The sequence below is a fragment of the Meleagris gallopavo genome, chromosome 20, assembly GCF_000146605.3.
Source record: "Meleagris gallopavo isolate NT-WF06-2002-E0010 breed Aviagen turkey brand Nicholas breeding stock chromosome 20, Turkey_5.1, whole genome shotgun sequence".
NCBI classification, from domain to species: domain Eukaryota; kingdom Metazoa; phylum Chordata; class Aves; order Galliformes; family Phasianidae; genus Meleagris; species Meleagris gallopavo.
This window is the reverse complement of record NC_015030.2, coordinates 4,349,019-4,366,586: the sequence shown is the minus strand read 5'-3', so window position 1 is coordinate 4,366,586 and position 17,568 is coordinate 4,349,019. Positions and strand designations below refer to the sequence as shown.

Sequence of the window (17,568 nt, the reverse complement as noted above, 5' to 3'; positions counted from 1 at the left end):
GCTGCGTCAGAGCGGCCAGGGGGGTGGGAGATGGGGCTGGGCAGGGAGGAGCACGGTGCCGTTGTACGAGGACAGGGGCGGAGTGCTTTGGTTGGGGAGGAATAACTGAGCGCATCGGTGTGGGTACGGGGCTGAGCTGCTGGGAAGGACCTGCGGGTCCTGGAGGCCGCTGGTTGAGTTGTCATTGACTGACCGTGTGCCAGCAGCCTGCCCTGTGGCCAAGAAGGCCGTTGGTTCCCTGGGGTGCATTGCACGGAGGTGCTCCCCTCTGCTCTGCCCCGGGGAGGGCACATCTGGAGCGCTAGGAGATACCCAGACTCACCTGCATGCTCTGCTGCTCTGAGGATCCTGCTGGAGGAGGGCTTCTCTGCCGGCTGAGAACCTCAGTGGCTGAGTGGTTGCTGCTGCCTTGGCGTTCTGCCTCGGTGTTTGTTTGCCGGGCAGGTAACGGGCACAGCCTTGCTGTGTGCTGGGGAGCTCAGCAAACAAGCATGGCCCCACCTGCTCAGCGGGAGCCTGGCAGGGTGCTGGGGGTACCCACGTTGTTAGTGGGGTGTCTGAGCACCATGGCAGGGCTGGCAGGGCAGCACCCACCCGAGCTCTTATTGGCGATCCCCACTGAGTTTTGCTTTCTCCTCCCCAGGAGGATGCAGGATCCCGGGCCATCAACAACCTCCGGAGGTCCAACAGCACCACCCAGGTCAACCAGCGGGCAAACAGCACGCACAGGTACGGCTGCGGTGTGTGAAGCACTGCTCTGCCTGCTCTCCTGTCCCACCAGGAAACCAAAGCCGTGAACAGCCAGGCACTGAGATGTTCTGTCACACACACTGCAGGTTCTAACCTGGTTTTGCAAAACTGAGGTCCCCTGTATTCAGGGAAGGGCACGTGACTGGGGACTGGGGAAATAAGGATGGAGCTTCTCGCTTGCAGCAACTCCTTCTGGACTTACCTGAGTGTAGTTGGGCTGAGATAGAAGAGGGCAGTTCTTTTGACTCCACTGACCTCCCAGAGCCTGTCTTTGAATAGAAATTTTCAGTTCTTTTGCCCTTCAATATATTTTCTCTCTACACACCCTGCAGAAGCATAACTGTGTAAAAAGGTATCATTCATAGATTTGTGGCTGTGTGATGATTCTCTGTCCGTTTTTCCCCATGCCTCGGCGTGCTGTGCCTTTGTCAGCCACTGCTGTGCTGCAGCCACGCTGCTGAGCCCAGATCAGAGCAGGCTTCTTGCTGGAGCAGCCTGAGTGATGGGAATCCCGCTGTGACTGTCTCGTTGTCATGCATTCAATGTTAACCCCAGGACACGTATCCTTTCCTTCTCTTTGCCTTCGGGCTGAAGCCCAGAGCAGACAGGAGACTTCCTGACCTTCTTTGAGAGCAGTTCTGGTGGAAGAAAGAAGGTGGCGAGTGTGAGCAAAACCCCTCTGGAAAAGAAAACCACGTGGAACATCCTGGTGAGGGTTGTAGGCTGAGCTGGCTGCTGGCACTAGGAGCAGAGCGTGGGGTGGGGGTCTGGTGGGAGGGATTCCCCAAGGTCTGAGCGCAGTGGGAATACGGGGTGTCCGTGGCAGCTGGGCTGATCCCTGCTCCACCTACAGCTACAGTTGGCACAGTATCTTAAGTCCAGGGTTGTGGCTGCAGCCCCATGCACCTGGCTCTGAGGGAAGCAGGTGGCAGTGCAGGAGGACTGCAGTGCTGCAGAGCTGAGATATTCCCTTGCATGAGGGGGAAGTTGGTTTCTGGAGGAAGAACAAGGGGCTGGTTTGGTGCTTGCTCACTCTTATTCGTGTTCCCCCCATGGCAGGACGATCAGCCACGAATCTTCCCCGGTCCCTCTGGCTCCCGCCCCGCCGAGCCTCCAGCAGGCATGAGGAAAAAGGAAGCCACCGTGCTCCTAGCAGCCAATTTCACAGCCAACAATAGGTAGGAGGGGTGGCCCTGAGCCAGCAACCTGCAGGCCTGGTGCTGAAGGAACCAAACAGAAAATGCTTGGGCAGAGGAGGCGGTGCCTGTGCTGTGCTTGTGCTGTGCTGGGCCCTGGTGGGAACGTGCTTGGGAGCTACGAAGGAGCGTGGTTCATTTGGGTTGAGGCCACTCGAGTTCTGGGAAGGGGAATGAGTAAGATGTGAAACCCTTGGAGCTGGGCAAGTTTTAAGTGTGAATGTTCAACACAGTGTGAGCAGCAGGCTGTTGTGTCTGTTGGGCTGTGTGCATTGTCTGAGGGGTAACAGCTCCTGCATCCTCCCCTGTTGCTGCAAGGAATGCTGGAGGCAGTGGTGAAGGTCACTGTGCAGTACGTGCTGTCCCCTTCAGATCCAATCATCATGTGTTCTTTTCCATATATGCAAGGAGCAACAAGGGCGCGATGGGGAACTGTGTCACCACCATGGTGCACAATAACTATTCCACCACTGACAAGGGCCCTGCACCCAAAAGCTCCAACCAGGCTCCAAGCTCCCTCAAGTAAGTGTGGGCCAGCTGCTGGTCTGGGGGCTGCAATGACCCCATGTTTGTGTCAGGCAGAGCCGGCTGGGGTGGTTCCAGTGGCTTTATCTTCTGCCTTAGCAACGTCATCAAAGCGACTGCGAACGAGGACAGCGAGAGCAGCAGCTTCATGAAGTCTCAGAAGAATTTCTCCAGCAACAATATCATGACCCGCAACAACAACAGCAGCCTGCCCCGGAGGAAGGAGGTGACGGAAGAGGAGGCAGAGAGGTGAGCTGGGTGGGTGGGAGAGGCAGCAGGATGGCATGGGACCGGGTTTGTTGTTGTCTTGTGGGACTCTGGGCCTGGGAACTGCTTCTCTTGGCATACAGGGTTGAGCGGCTTCTCCCTGCCTGCCATTGAGCCAAAGAGCTCAGTGCTCTTTGCGTTATCCCAATCAAAAGAACGTGTTCCTCTGCGCTCTTGAGCTGAACCAATTTGTCCTACCTCGCTGGGCTGGGGCGCAGGGCTGGGCTGAGCAGTCCCTGCTTTGCTGTGGCAGGAGGTGATGGTGGGGGGCCGTGGGGCTGATGCTACTTCCCTTGCAGGTTCATCCAGCAGGTGAACCTTGCTGCCGTGACCATCCAGCGCTGGTACCGACGGCACTCGCAGCGGCGCAGGGCGGGAGCGGCGGCTCTGGGGCGCTTGCTGGCTGCCAAGAGGGAGGTCTGTCCCCTGACTTTCCCTTACCATCGCATCTACCAGCCCAAAGCTGAGCTGCGGGGCACGGGGGGGCTTTGCTCTCGCATTGCAGCGGCTCCTGTCCCTGTCAGGGTGCCGTGGGATGCAGCCGGGAGCCTCTGCAGCAGCAGGCAGGGAGAATGGGGCAGAGTCTGTGCTGTTGCTGTCTTGGGTGCTCTCATGGTCGGAGGAGGGAAGCCCTCTTGCAGCTCGCTGCAGTGAACCAGTGACAATTGGCTCGTTAGGGAGTGACGTGTCATCCGCAGCTATTTGTGTTTCGTTGTGTTTAATAATTTATCCAAATAACAAAGAGCACTGTAGCTCTTGTTTGTGAGATGCTATTTTTAAACCTTGTCTCCTTGGTGGTTTCAGCCTCGGATGACTAATAATTACATTTGGTATCTAGAGAAAAGAAGTTGCTGCGAAGTGGAGCTTTTTGGAGGGGTCTTTCCCTGCGAGGAGGGTGGGCTGTGGGATGGGGTGACTTTGAGGGGCGCATCCCTCCCCACTGCTTTGGATGTGGACGAGCTCCCGGTCACAGCACTGACCTTTCTCTCTGGAAGGAAAGGCAGCAGCAGGAGGAGAGAAACGTCCTGGATTTGCGTGACAGGAAGGATGAGGAACGCCGGAAGATCCGGGAGGAGAAGGCACGGCTGGCACGGCGTGCTGCCATCCAGGTAGGGACGAGGCCCTGCGCCGTGCCCTGCGCTGCAGCTGTACCTCAGCCTCTCCTCTGCATCTCTAGGGGCTTTCCACGAAGCTGAATTCTAGTGAGCGCTCCCTGTGGAGGCTGAGGTGCCACAGAGCAGTTTCCTTTGCGCTCCCGCCAAGCTTGGCAGCTCACCCAGTGCTGGTTTCCATTAAGATCTCAGGGAAAAGGAGACTGCGCTCAAACTGAAGGCAATAACCGCAGCTCCTCGGGGCGGCCAAGGACGAGAGAGGTCCCCTGGGGGTCTGTCCTTGGGCTCGGGTCGCTCTGTGTTGTGCTGAGCTCTGCTCTGTGCTCCTGGCACTGATGCAGGAAGCACCTCGCTGTCCTTGCCGTGTTCTTGGCAGCCCTTGATGGCAGGAGGGGACGGGTGCTCCTGGAGCACAGATGAGGGGCTGGGGCCTGTTACAGACCTCAGGGAATTGCTCATTTGGATTGCAGTAGAGCTGGGAAGAGTTTTAAAAGCCCCAGTTTCTCTTTGGCCTATATGGAGTCACGTTTCAGGGGAGTGCTGCGGGAGGCACAGCAGTGAGCAGCTGTGAAATGCTGCAGCAGCCTTGCAAACACGTGCTCGTGCCTTCGGTGATTTCCCAGAACACAGCTAAAGCAGCCCCCAGGCACTGCTTTGCTTGGCCCTTGAGCTGCTGATGCAATGTGGTCCATTCGGAGGTCCTTCGCAGAGCAGCAAAGCACGCTGCACAAAGGCATGCAGGACCTCGTCCGCCACCACCCCTCTGCTCCCAGTAGCAAGGAGCAGAGCTGCTCTTCCTGTGCTTGCACTTTGTCTGAGCAGAGTTGGCCTTGTTAACCATGCAGAGCTGGCTGTGCTGTGCGGTGCTGTCTCTTAGCCCTTGTTCTGCTGTGTCAGCACCACCCTGTGCTGGGCAAGAACTGATGAATTCTCTGTCCCTACAGGAGCTGCACCAGAAAAGGGCCCAAAAGGCTTCCGACACGAAGCGCTTGGCAGAAGAAGAGCTGGCTCAGGTGAAGGAGAGCAGAAGGATAGCAAAGAAAAAGCCTGCCAAGCCTGCTTCTGCACGGAACGGCAGTCCAGCCAGCAGCAGCATCAAAGCCAACAACGCCAGTGAGTCCCTGCTGCAGGTCTCCATGCTTTGGAGCAGTGTGTGGCAGGGGAAGGAGGGTGTTGGAGGGGCGGTTCTCGCTCTGGGGAGCTGTTTGTTGCAAGCACATGAGAATAGTCTGCTTCCTGCAGATGCCAATTTCCATTCTGTAGCTGCAGAGCCAGAATCAAGCGGCCTCGCAGAGCTCAGCTCCGCGCCTTCACAGGATCATGATGTGGAGGACAAGCTGCAGGTGGGTCTGGCTTCGCCTTGAGGTGCTCCTGGCACAAACTGTTCTGCTGGGGTGGCTTTGGAGCTTGGGTTTGCTTCCGTGGAGATCCAGCAAACTTTGACTCTAAGCTACGTTATCATCTCGTTCAGGATGTGAGCTCCAGAGAGACAGGAGGCGAGGATCTGGAGACGGTGGTGACTGCTGTCAGCAGGGCTCCATCCAAGGTGACGCTCAGTGAGCTGCTGGACACACTCAGGCTGCTGGAGGAAGAACCAGAGCTGCTGCCTCCTCCAAAGCAATTCAAGAAAGACAAATACACCTGGGTAGATGGGGTAAGGAGAGGGCTGGGGAGAGATGCATTGGTCCCAGGAAGAGCTTCCTCACTTGTGGGTTATGGAGAGCAGGAAGGCTGGGAAATGTGGCTGGTTCCCTGCCACTGGGTGTGCTGGAGAAGGTAGTGGAGGAGTTTGGAGCAGCTGGGGTGTCCCCAGGGAGAAGGAAAACCTGTGAGGGCTGAGCACAAAGAATGGGGCTGCTCCCTGGAGCAGATGGAGGGCTGAGTTGCAGTTGCAGCCCCTCCAAGCCTCCCACGCTGCTGGAGCTGCAGTGTCCCATGCAACAGCTGCATCCACCCTGCAGGAGCCCGGCTCCAACTCCCTGACTGCTGACAACTTGGAGAAATTTGGGAAGCTGAACCACTCCCCTGGTGTCCCTGAGGATGGGGCCCTGCTCTCGGAGGCCAAACTCCAAAGTATCATCAGTTTCTTGGATGAGATGGAGAAGTCTGAGCAGGAGAGGCCCAGATCTGCCACCTCGGCCACACAGCGGGAGGTGAGCGGGAGGGTGGGTTGTGCTGGGGGGGTGGACCCCGCTGGGATGGACCTCTGCCCTTGCCAAGGTTCCACGTGGTCTCTACCTTCCCTTATTCTTTTTTTACCCTATCCCAGGGGCTCCTGTCTGAAGAGGAGCTGGCGCACTTGGAGCAGGCGTCAGCTGTTGCCACAGAAGTCACGAGCTCCATCATGAGGCTGAAACTGGAAGTGGAGGAGAAGAAGCGAGCCATCAGCCTGCTGCAGACAGCCTTGGTGTGTGAGCCAGATGCTCTTGCTTGCTGGGAAGGAGGACAAAGAGCCCTCAGCAGATGTTCTTTGGAGCAGTGGCTTTGAAGCACAAGATTACAGCTTTCCTGCCTGTGCCCAGCAGAGCATAGCGCTGCAGAGAGCTCGTGGGCAGCCAGACATGCAGCGATCTTGGTCCTTGTTAACATGGGAAAAGATCTGCAAGATCTTTCCTGGTCTGCTGTGGGCTTCTCTTGGCTGCCTGCTGTTCGAAGTTTGTCTTGGCCAGACCAGAAGCCCTCAGTCCTGGGCTGGACTCCTTCCCTTTGTCATCGGTGCTTTGGGCTGCCTTGCTGAGCAGGGCAGGTGGCTTGTGCATCCCAGTAGCTGCTCCTGGTGGTTCTGGCCCAGAGTGCCCTCCAGGTTTAATAGTTATCTCCTGTGCATGTGCTGTTGCAGCTATTCCTTCTCATGTCTTGTGGTTCTTTCTTCCCTACATAAAAGGCTCAGCAGAGGGAGCTTACTGTCCGGCACGTCAAGCAGACCGAGAAGGAGCTTGGCCACCAGCTCCAGCTGCAGAGGGAACAGTACGAGGCAGCTATCCAGAGACATCTGGCTTTCATCGACCAGGTAATACCATCCCACCTCAGCCTGCTGTTTCTGCAGCCAGATGTGGGGCTGGCTGTGCCCTGCCTGGTTGCCTGATTCTTTTTTCACCCTTCTCAGCTCATTGATGACAAGAAGGTGCTGAGCGAGAAGTGTGAGACTGTGGTGGCTGAGCTGAAACAAGTGGACCAGAAGTACAGCAAGAAGCTCACCGAGATGCAGGAGCAGCATGAGCTGGTGAGGGGAGAGGGCAGGTGGGCTGCAGGGAGAGGGGATGAGGCTCCGAGCAGTGTAGTTTTGCACCTCAGGGAAGCCCAGTTGCTGGCTGTAGGTAGTGAGGCACAGGGCTTTGCCCTGGCTACCTAAGAGGCTGTGCTGCCTGAAGCTGGGTGCATGGGACTGGCTGAGTGGTGGCACAAACCCAGCGCCACAGAGGAATGTGTGCCTGTGGCTGTCTCCTGTGCTGGGTTACATCCAACCCCCTTTGCAGGAGCAGGGGTGCCCTCAGAACTAAGTGAGGAGAAGATGATAGAGCAGCGTGGGGCGTTTGGGTCACACAGCAGAGTTCTGTGGGTGTCACGATGCTCCTTCTGCCACCTGTCCCTGGATGTGGGGCTGTGTGGTCCTGCTGCAATGCTACTGCTGGTCCTTGCCCTCTTGCCCCGCAGATGGGGACAGCTTGCCTTGTCTCTGCTGCTTTGTGGCCCCACTGTGGGCCTCATCCTGCTGACCTGCTCCCTCTCATCCTCGTCCAGAACTCCTGCAGTGTTCACACAGGTCTGTTCAGCCCTCACGCAAAAACAGCAAATACTTGCTGGGCTCATGTTGCCATGCTGCTGTGCTTTGAGGACGAAGCCAGCATGGTATTGCTGTGCCTGGATTTGCTGCTGCAGTGCCTCAGTTCCCTTTCCCTGCTCCCAGCAGGAACAGCCCAGGAGCTTCTCTTCTTCCCCTGAGTCCCTGATGGTTGTCCCTGCTCTCCCATGCTTGTGACCATTTGGTTTTACTTCTTCCCTGCTTTCTCCTCTCCCCCCGTCATTCTGTGATTCCCTTTCTCTCTCCCTCTCCTCCTTTCTTTCTCCCCAGGTCTGGCGTGCTTTGGGCCCCTTTTGTGAGGTAAATGCATCCTTCACTCTTCTTGTGTCTTTGTCCTTCTGCCTGCATGCACCAACCCATCCGCCCTGCAGCAGGGCTGGGTGTGTGGACACCCCTTCCCCACAGCTGTGGGATGGGAGACTCCCATGCAGCAGAGCCTCAGCCCCATGTCCCCAGGGAAGGGGAGGCTGGAGGAGAAAGGACACACACACCCTGATCTGCAGCCATTGCCCAGCCTCAGGTTCCCCTCTCCTCTCTGATAGGTGCTCCCAGCCATGGCCAGCAAGTGTGTGGGCTGCACGCAGCTGAGGACGTCGGCTCCTGCCTGCAATGCCCTTTTCTACAGCTGAACTAATAAGGATTTTCTTCCCTAGTTTCTCTCTGAAGTTTTCCTATTGGCTTCCAAACAGGAGATCAAGAAGCTCAAGGAACTGATGAGTGCAACGGAGAAGATCAGGAGGGAAAAGTGGATTGATGAGAAAACCAAAAAGATCAAAGAGATCACTGTGAAAGGTACGGACCCATTGGATAGAGTTGGAACGCAAGAAAACCCGTGCATGTTCTGCTCACCCCTTCCCAACCCATCCGTGCCATTGTGGCCAGGGTTGAGGCACCCACAGAGCTCTGGGATGTGCTGAGCATCCTCCCTTCTGCCCCAGGGCTGGAGCCAGAGATCCAGAAGCTGATCACCAAGCACCGTCAGGACATCCAGAAGCTGAAGATGCTGCATGAGGCCGAGCTGCTGCAGTCAGACGAGCGGGCAGCACAGCGGTACTGCAGGCAGGCGGAGGAGCTGCGGGGACTGCTGGAGCAGCAGAAGGAGGAGCAGAGCCAGCGGGAGAGGGAGCTGGCCCGGCAGCGGTATGTGGGGCTCGTGGCACCCAGCACTCACCCACAGTGGGTTCCTGGTGCTGTTAGCAGTTGGCATCCACATGGGGCAGCCCCAGGAGGTGATATCGGGGCATCCTCCAGAGCTGTGTTGGGTGGCTTACAGGGCAGGGTGGAGGGAAAGCCCTGCAGCTCTGTGCTGGGGGCCCAAGTGCCCTGAGCCTGGCGCCTTGCTGAGACCGCTCTGCCCCCAGGTGTGAGAAGCAGCTGGAGCAGGAGGAACAAGCACTGCAGCAGCAGCGGCGCCGGCTCTATGCAGAGGTGGCCGAGGAGAAGGAGCGGCTCAGCCAGCAGGCAGCCAGGTGAGGGCTGGAGCTGGGGGGCAGCTCTGTGCCGTGTGCCGTGTCCCCCTGGCACGCTGTGAGCTGTGGGCTGTGTGTGGGCAGGCAGAGAGCGGAGGTGGAGGAGCTGAGGCGGCAGCTGGAGGTGAGCAGCTCGGCTGTCACCGCTGCGCTGAAGGAGGAGTATGCCAGAGAGAAGGAGGAGCAGGAGAGGCGGCATCAGGTGTGTTGCTCCTCTGTCCCTTGGGGCCTAGCAGCATGAGCAGGGCTGTTCTGGGTGCAGACAGTCCGTTCCCTGTGTCCTGACACAACCAGGAGCCGCGTGCGTGGAGCTGTGTACTGGCACCCTATGGGCAGCATGCACACGTGGGATGAGGGAGGGCCTTGCCCAGCTGTACCCACAGGAGCTGAGCGGTTCTCTTCCATCTGTAGACAGAAGTGAAGGTGCTGAAGGACCGACTGGAGCTCGAGAAACAGGCCTGGGAGGCCAGCTATGTGAAGAAGGAGGTAATGGCTGGGGCTGCCCTGCTTGGGAGGCGCTGTCCTCAGGCTCGGAGCTGATGTTTGCCCCCTCTGTTGCTGTTTCCAGGAAGCCTGGCTGCTCTCCCGGGAGCGAGAGCTGAGGGAGGAGGTGAGGAAGGAGAGGGACAAAGAGATTGAGTTGGTCATCCAGCGCCTGGAGGCCGACATGTCCTCCGCCAAGGAGGAGTGCGAGCGGGCGGCTGAGAACAGGTGGGGAGGGAGAGGGGGTGCTCCCAATTCCCTTCCCTGTCTTCTAAGCCTTGTGCCTGTGCAGGGAGCTCTGGACATGCGCTGGGGATCTCCTGTGTGGCTGCAGCACTGGGCTCTGTCCTCTTCTCCTTTAGGATCAAGAGGATCCGGGACAAGTACGAGGTGGAGCTGCAGGAACTGGAGCGGTCTGAGCGGAAGCTGCAGGAGCGCTGCAACGAGTTGAAGGGGCGGCTGGTGGAACTGGAAGGGGAGAGCATCCGTCTGCAGGGTCTGCTGAAGCACAAGGAGCAGGAGGTGGAGGAGATCCGGAAGGTGAGCAGAGAGAGCAGGGTTGGGGGTCTGGCTCCAGCTCGCTGCATCACAGCACAGGGTCACATTGGTGTCACCTGCAGGTACGGGACCAGCTGTCACAGGAGCGCAGCAGCCTGGCAGAAGTGATCCGGCAGGAGTTTGCAGACAGGCTGGTGGGCACAGAGGAGGAGAACAGGAGGCTGAAGGCAGAGATGGCGGAGCTGCGTGCCCGGCAGCGCCTGGAGCTGGACAGGGTGGTACAGGAGAAGGACCGAGAGCTGGAGGAGGTCCACAGGAGGTGAGGGGCTTTGTGCCGGGCTTGCAGGCACACGGCTGGCCTGGGGGGTTCCTGCTGGTTCAGCATGTGTTCTGCAGCCTGCTGCGGGTCTACATTGAGCTCCTGCATGGACATGGAGGTGGGAAGTAGTTGCCATAGCTCCAGGAGTGCTTCAGGGCTGTAGAGAGCATGGGTTCTGGCACTGCTGGTGCTGGATGGGCGTCAAGCAGCTGGTCCCTTTGCTTTTCCTGCCTGCGGGGGAGGGATTCTGCAAGCAGAACAGGAATCTGACGGGAAAACACATGGTCTTCTGCAGGAGCATTGTCAGTGTGGAGCAGGGGCTGTGCTGGCTGCTGTCTGTGGTACAGGCTGATCCCTCCTGTACCTTTGCAGGGCTGTTCACCACTAGCTGCAGCGAGCAGGCGGAGCTCAGAGGCTTTCCCAGAACCAGCCCAGTGCTTTACTTGGAGAGGCAGGGTCATGCCCTGAGCGTGGGCCAACCCATCACCTCCATGCACGCTAAGCCATGAGCAAGTGTGGGTTTGCCGGGAAGAAATTTCTTTAGTTAATGAAGTCGTGTGAAACTCACGTCCCATTCTTCCTGCAGATGACTTGATTCAAATGCGTAGTGCTACCAAAGTGAATAACAGTGCTCCTAGCATGCAAGGGCACCCCAGGCCCAGAGCAGCTGCTCTGTGGTGCTGCAGCTTGCTTGGGGTGTGGAGGAGAGGGGCAGCTTTTTGCTGTGCCCAGATCCGGGAGTGATGAGAGCTGGGCGCTGGGCTCAGCCTCTCCCCATCTGCCTGCTCAGGGTGAAGACGGCCGTGGCGAGGAAGGAGGAGAATGTGAGCAGCCTTCGGAAGCAGTACGAGGTGAGCAGCTGCTGCCCCTGCTCTTCCTGCGGCACTGCCTGGGCGCAGCTCACCCTGGCTCGCTGTCTCACAGGCTGCAGTGCAGAGAGCCGACCACCTGGAAGCCCTCCTGGAGCAGCAGCGCCGGCAGCTGCTGGCCGCCGAATAGCCTGTGGCACCTGGTGCCTGGGCCCCTACCGTGGGGCCGGGGGTGGCTTCCTTCTTCCCTCCCCTTCTTTTTAACTGGTGCCTCGGGCGGGGGTCCCACTGGGGACACGTGGCAGCGTTTGGATTTCTGGTGGTTGTGTTTTAACAATAAAAGCTGCTCTGGTTTCTACAGCTTTGATCTATATGTCCTTGGGGAGAGGGGAGCCTCTGTTCTGTTGGCATCCAGGGCTTTTTTTGTTTCTTTCCTTTGCTGATGCATGCATCCCTCCCTGCGTGGCCCTGAGCGCGCTGTGCTGGGAGCCGGGGGCTGAGCCCTGTGGGCAGCGGGGGGCCGAGAGCTCTGTGCAGAGGGGAGGTCAGTGCCATGTGCTGGCAGTGGGCTGAGCACAGCCTGTTCCCTGCAGCCTCGGGGGGTGGGGGGAGAGGAGAGCCGTGGCCCAGCAGCTTGCTGTCTGTTCTGCAGCCCCGTTCTGCCTTTCAAATGAAATAGCTGTGAAGTGCAATGGGAGAAGCCAGGCTGCTGGGAGGAGGCTGGACCGGGGCAGGATGCGATCTCACAGCCCTGCAAATCCCTCACCACCTCCCAACAACATTGGGAAACGCCTGCACTGAGCTCACGGCATCCATTTCCTCTCGACAGGCACTGTGTGACCCCTCTTGGGAGGTTTTTTTCTCCAAGAAGGCCAGGGCTGCTGCTCGGGGCCAGCAGATGTTTTCTCATTGGAGTCCCAGGGCTGACACATGCCTTCAGCCAGGCTCTGTGCTACCTGGAGCCCACAGGACAGAGTGCACAGCAGGCACCGCGTGCACAGTGTTCTCTCTGGGTCACCTCTGTGTCACCTCCCATAAAAGCCATCTCCCTGACGGTTGTTTCCCATAAAACACTCCATTTCATGTTGCAAACGGGCCCTACCACACAAGCAGTTGATTGTGCACCTGTCCCCCTTTCTCTCTCTCTCCCCTTTTTGGCACTGTGGTAAGAACATCCACCTTCCGTGTTACCCCAGTCTGTGGTGCAGTGATACCATGGTGGAGCGTGGGGTGATGCTGCCCATACAGCCCAGCAGAAAACCCCATGTGGGACCTGCACTGCGATGGCTGCTGGATGGCAAAACCCACAGCGATGACAAGGGACGCCTCTGTTGCCTGCTTCCCCCAAAGACTGAGTGATTCAGAACCAGAAATCTGCATTGCATGTGCAATTACTGTGCCGTGTGCTGACAGTCAGAGTTCAGCCTGATCCAGGTAACGGGATTCTAAAGCTGTGCCAATGGTTAGTTCTGTGTCACTAAGCTGTGCTAATAGCTGGCAATTCCGTGTCGCTGTAAGAAGTGCAGGTAGCAGTGAGCTGCACCGCCAAGCTCTGCACGTGGCCATAGCGTAGCTGTAAGCACAGCCCTGCAGCCCGGCCCTGAGGGTCCCTGTGTCCATCCCTGCAGTGCTGGGTGGCAGCCCCCCAGAAAACACGCGCCCACCTGGGGCAACGACTTGGTGTGAGCTCTGCTTTTACCGTTCTTGCTTTTCTAACAACCGCTTCCTGAGTTCCATTTCCTCGTTTCCCCCCTTTTGTGCAGCTTCCGCCCGCCATGCATCTGCACCGCACCCTGAGCTGTGCTCTGTCCCACCCGCACTGCGCTGCCGGGGGCTGGACGCTGGCTGTCCCCTCTCCAGCTGAACTTTGTCACACGGGCACAGCGGCCACGGAGTCCCACGGCCGACGGGAGGAAGGCAGAGGCGAGGACAGGAGCGCTTCCCACCTTGAGCCCCGCACCAAGGCTGAGGCTCCCATCCCTCCCTGCGAGCATCCACCATGAGAAGACCCCCAGGAGGCCGCTGCTGGCCCCCAGCCCCGACGCTGTGCTCGGGACGCTGTGCCCGCAGCACCGGGCTGCTCCTCACCCTGCTCGCCCTGCTGCTGCTGTTCCTGCTGCCGCCCGCACAGCGCAGCCTGCAGCTCCAGCTCTCCAGGTATGGTGGGGCAGTGGGGTGGGAACGGTGTGGCCCCCTGGCTGTGGTGTTGTTTTGCTCCAGAGCCATTTTGCACTGGGGAATGATTAATCCTGAACCCGCCTGTGCCTGCCCTCTCTTCGGGTTCTGTGCTCGGTGCAGCTCCTGGCCCTGGCCTGGGGCCCAAAGGGGTGGCTCCGAGCCCAGCTCCTGCTTTCTGTTTTGTGGGGTGGGGATGGCACCGCAGTGCCCAGATGGGTGCGGGCAGAGCCACAGCAGCACCGCCTGCGCCTGTCCTGAGCCTCCTCTGCACCTTCTGTCGTAGAGCTGGGGATAAGGATAGGACGCCCCTGCGTCCCTCCTGGCCTCCTCTCTCCTCCCGCAGGACTCCTGTCCACCACAGAGCCACAACCACAGCAGCCCCGCAGTGGGCGACACAGGCAGCACGGCCGTCCCCTGTCCCCAGCGTGTCACCAGACCTCGGGGACACGTATGGGCAGGATGAGACCTACAGCAGCTCGGTATAGCAGTGCCACGGGGCTGGGGCAGGGACACAGAGGTATCGTGTCCCCCGGTGCAGGACACCACGAAGGTGCCATGGCACGCGGTCACTCGTCCCCTGTGCTTCCAGGGCTGTCCCAACAGCATCAGGAAGAGAATTGGGGCCACCGAGTTTGGGGCCACTTTCTTGCCCACCATCCCAGTGCTGCAGTGGGCACGGCACGTACAAGAAGATGAGTACCAGCGGCTGCACCGATACGGGGGGGCTCACGGCTGGAAGGACATCCGCTGGGATGGTGCGTGTGGGTGGGGGCACGGCAGGTCCCTGTGCACCGGGAGGGGGGATGGTGGAAAACAGCACCGTCTCTTGGAGCGGGAGGAGAGAGTGCTGAATGGGAGACCCCCCCCCCCTTGTGCCACCCGCAGTGCTGAAGTCATCTCTGTCCCTCCTCAACGCCTCGAGCAGCGCTCTGCTCTTTGACATCCGCCCGCTGGCCGCAAGTTGCATCCGCTGTGCCGTGGTGGGCAATGGGGGCATCCTCCACGGCTCCGGCATGGGCCCCACCATTGATGCTCATGACTACGTGTTCAGGTGAGGGCATAGGGCACGGCCGGGGTGCAGCTGTGGGGGAACCACTACCACCTCCCCGTGTGTCTCTTTGCAGGGTGAATGGGGCCATCACGGAGGGCTTTGAGCACGATGTTGGCAGCAGGACGTCCTTCTATGTCTTCTCCACCAACACCATGGTGAACGCACTGCACAGCTATGCTGCCGATGGCTTCCGGCATCCGCCCCAAACACCGGTGGGGGACAGTGGGGCACGGGGACAGGGGAGCTGTGGGCACAGCACCGTTGTCATCTCCTGATTATTGGTGCGTCCTCTGCTGCAGGAAACTTGCTACGTCTTCCTCCCAGACCATGACCGTGACTACCTGCTGCTGCGGGCGGCCCTGAGCCAGCAGCGTGTGGACAGCGGTCGGGATGAGGGGGTCCAGTAAGTGGTCATGTAGGGGGGGGACACAAGCACATCCCTGTGCCCCACAGCTCCCAGCAGCTGCCCACACCTTCCCACAGCCCCCAGGAGTTCTTCGGGGAGGACCTGCAGGTGGGGAAATTTAGGATGCTGCACCCGGATTTCATCCGCTACCTCAGGAACCGGTAAGAAGCCCCCAAGTGGGGAGTTTCCCTCTCCCACCCTACTGCTGGAGGTCTCTCAGGCTCCTGTTTGCTCCCCACAGATTCCTCCGTTCCCACATCTTGGCCACCCCACACTGGCAGCTGTACCGGCCCTCCACCGGCGCTGTGATGCTGCTGACCGCCATCCACACTTGTGACCAGGTGGGCACCCCGTGTCCACAGCTCTGCCCTGGGTGCAGCACAGCTCCTGCAGCCCTCCGCCCTGCCCAGCAGCGCTGCTGCCTTCCACTTGGCATCCACACACCCCCTCTGCCACAGCAACTGCTTGTAGATCCGCTCCCATAGCACTGCCCCATCCCCTGTGCCAGGGCATTGAGCTCAGCCCTGTGTCTTGCAGGTTAGTGCCTTTGGGTTCATGACACCGGGCTACCGGGCGTACTCAGACCACTACTTCGACCGTGGGCACAAGGAGGTGCAGTTCTTCATCAACCATGACCTGAGGATGGAGATGCAGCTGTGGCAGCGACTGCAGCGCAGCAGGATCCTGTGGCTCTACACCGGCTCGGAGGGGACGTGATGCCATCAGGGTGCAGGGCTGGGTGTGCTGCTGGGACCTGTGAGTGAGGAGCTGGGCTGGGACTCGAGCAGAGTTTGTGATGAGTTTTGCCAGGCCCTGCACAGCTCTGCTGTGGGGTAAAATTAATGAATCACGTGAAACTGAGTGTAGGAGAAATAGGAGTTGAACCTGTCCCTGCCTGGGGAATGGGAGTGGTGAAGCACCCAGGGAAAATCTAGTGCTGTGACTCCATTGGGGGCTGCTGTGTGTGCAAGGGGCTCATGGGTGAGTCCTTAATGTGGATGTATAGTGGCATCTCCTGCTGGGGCTGCCTCCTGCCCACCTGGGGGGCTCTGCAATACCTCTACCCTGGGGAGGCATTTGTAGCATCTTCTGTTTGTTGCCATAGCCCTGCGGTGGCAGCCCCTGTCCACGTCCCCCATTCTGTGGCTAGGAGGGCCCCTCCGGTGCCCTTCATGCCCACCACTCCTGATGCCCTCCTGGGGGCTCTGCCCCCATCCCTGTCTCTCCCCAGCATCACAGAGCTTTTTCTAGGCCAGTGCCCAGTTCAGGCATGAATAAACCAGCGGCGTTGCATAACTGGGGCTGCAGATTTAAGCTGGATGGCTGCCCGAGCCCTGCTGCTGCACGGCACCCAGGGTCCCCAGGCCCAAGGCAACTGCCTGCCTGCATGCCACAACCCTGCCCCATCCCTGCAGGCAGATGGAGCAGAGCAGCGCAGCAGTCACTCACCGGCTGTGCCAAGCTCCCCAATTAAGGAGCCTTCCTCCCGCCGTGGATTAGCCAGGATCAGTGGAGCCCGAGAGCGGGCCGAGCTGCTCGGTGGGAAGGAGGTCAGGAGGGCCGGGTGCTTTTGGCAGTCGCTGTGCAGAGATTGTAGCTCAAGCTGGTGTCTGCCCAGCAGGGATTAGCTGCGGCCCCAGACAAAGTGGCCGGGTGGCTGGAGGGGACAATCCCAGTTCCCATCCCATGCCGGGCACCCAACACGACGCATGGGTTATTTCAACCCCATCCACTCACCAAAGCCACCCCACAGCGGGAAGACTCCATCAGGATGGGCTGTGGGTGCCTGCTGCAAGCTGCCCGCCCACCCATGGGTACGTTCTGCCTTGCGGTGACTCAGCTGTGCCAGCTCAGCAGCACACAGAGTAGGGCCATGGGAACAGCCCCACAAGGCCACCACCTCCCCATGGCACCCACTGCCCTCTGTCACCTCCCCACCCCACAACATCCCCCATCCCTGGAGCCCAAAGCTCCATCCCAGCAGGGTGCACAGGAGACATGTGGGTGTCCCCAGGCTGCGCTGAGCCAGAGCATTGGGACATGGCCTGCACATGGTTGGGGGCGGTGGGGGGGCCATGGGTGTGCTCGTAGTGGAGGGCAGCAGTAGCGTGAAGGAGCGAGCTGGTTCCCGATGATGGAGGAATGTTTATTCCCTGTGAAGTCTGCAGTTTTTCCAGCCCTGTATCTATTTGCGGCAACGTGACATGTGCAGCGTGGTGTTCTTTGCAAGCTTGAAGTCTTGTAAAAAATTAATTGTTGTATGCAAAATTTGGCTTTAAATTTTAAAACCGTCAGTGAACCCTGTACTGATGGCTGTGCGTGCTGCTCCCCAAAGAGTGCAGACCCAAAGGGAGATCTGTCGTGGGTCCCTGCACCCAGCTGCCTCCTGGGGGGCTGCTGACTGGGTGTCCCTGCAGGGCTGCAGGGATGGTGTGGTGCACCCACGTTTTGGGGGTGCAGCCTCACGTGCGGGGGCTGTGGCGTTGAGCTCACGAGGCTGAGCTGTGCTGTGCTTATAATCCCAGCCCGAAGGGTCCCCCACTGAGTGGGATACGTGGGATGCTGCTCCCCTGCCAGGGGTTGGGGTCTCGGGTCCTGGTGGTGATGATGGGACAGGTGGAATGGGGCATATAGGGGCAGAGTGTCCCCTGTCCCGGCCCACGTTATCACATCACCCCCCATCCCATCCCATCCCATCCCATC

The 17,568-nt window shown here is 59.3% G+C and overlaps 3 protein-coding genes across 4 annotated transcripts in view; all 3 read left to right on the top strand.

The window, feature by feature from the left end:
• Positions 1-491: 491 nt before the first annotated feature.
• On the top strand, positions 492-11,590 carry CEP131 (centrosomal protein 131). Its single transcript, XM_019621604.1, has 26 exons — positions 492-519; positions 624-729; positions 1,345-1,459; positions 1,810-1,928; positions 2,355-2,468; positions 2,571-2,720; positions 3,038-3,155; positions 3,734-3,847; positions 4,795-4,963; positions 5,093-5,193; positions 5,322-5,504; positions 5,812-6,003; positions 6,120-6,257; positions 6,735-6,860; positions 6,957-7,073; positions 7,923-7,952; positions 8,342-8,444; positions 8,591-8,792; positions 9,014-9,121; positions 9,206-9,323; positions 9,533-9,607; positions 9,690-9,832; positions 9,967-10,144; positions 10,225-10,421; positions 11,212-11,272; positions 11,346-11,590. Exons 1-26 carry the CDS (start codon positions 492-494, stop codon positions 11,418-11,420), a joined length of 3,180 nt encoding a protein of 1,059 aa, XP_019477149.1. The 3' UTR covers positions 11,421-11,590.
• A 1,387-nt stretch (positions 11,591-12,977) lies between these two features.
• On the top strand, positions 12,978-17,171 carry LOC100550511 (alpha-N-acetylgalactosaminide alpha-2,6-sialyltransferase 2-like). Of its 2 annotated transcripts, none has more exons than XM_010721303.3 (9): positions 12,978-13,387; positions 13,752-13,887; positions 13,998-14,163; positions 14,294-14,459; positions 14,533-14,671; positions 14,759-14,862; positions 14,943-15,026; positions 15,107-15,206; positions 15,403-17,171. In XM_010721303.3, the coding sequence occupies exons 1-9, from the start codon at positions 13,230-13,232 to the stop codon at positions 15,580-15,582; spliced, it is 1,233 nt and encodes a 410-aa protein (XP_010719605.1). In that variant the 5' UTR covers positions 12,978-13,229; the 3' UTR covers positions 15,583-17,171. The 2 variants fall into 2 exon arrangements, with proteins under 2 accessions (XP_010719605.1, XP_003211552.2); XM_003211504.4 differs by having other exon boundaries at positions 13,692-13,887.
• Positions 16,575-17,568, top strand: part of SLC38A10 (solute carrier family 38 member 10) — a 23,850-nt gene continuing 22,856 nt past the window's right edge. The window contains exon 1 of the mRNA XM_010721422.2: positions 16,575-16,679. Within this exon, the coding sequence (XP_010719724.1) occupies positions 16,575-16,679 (105 nt within the window). The remainder of the gene's footprint in view (positions 16,680-17,568) is intronic.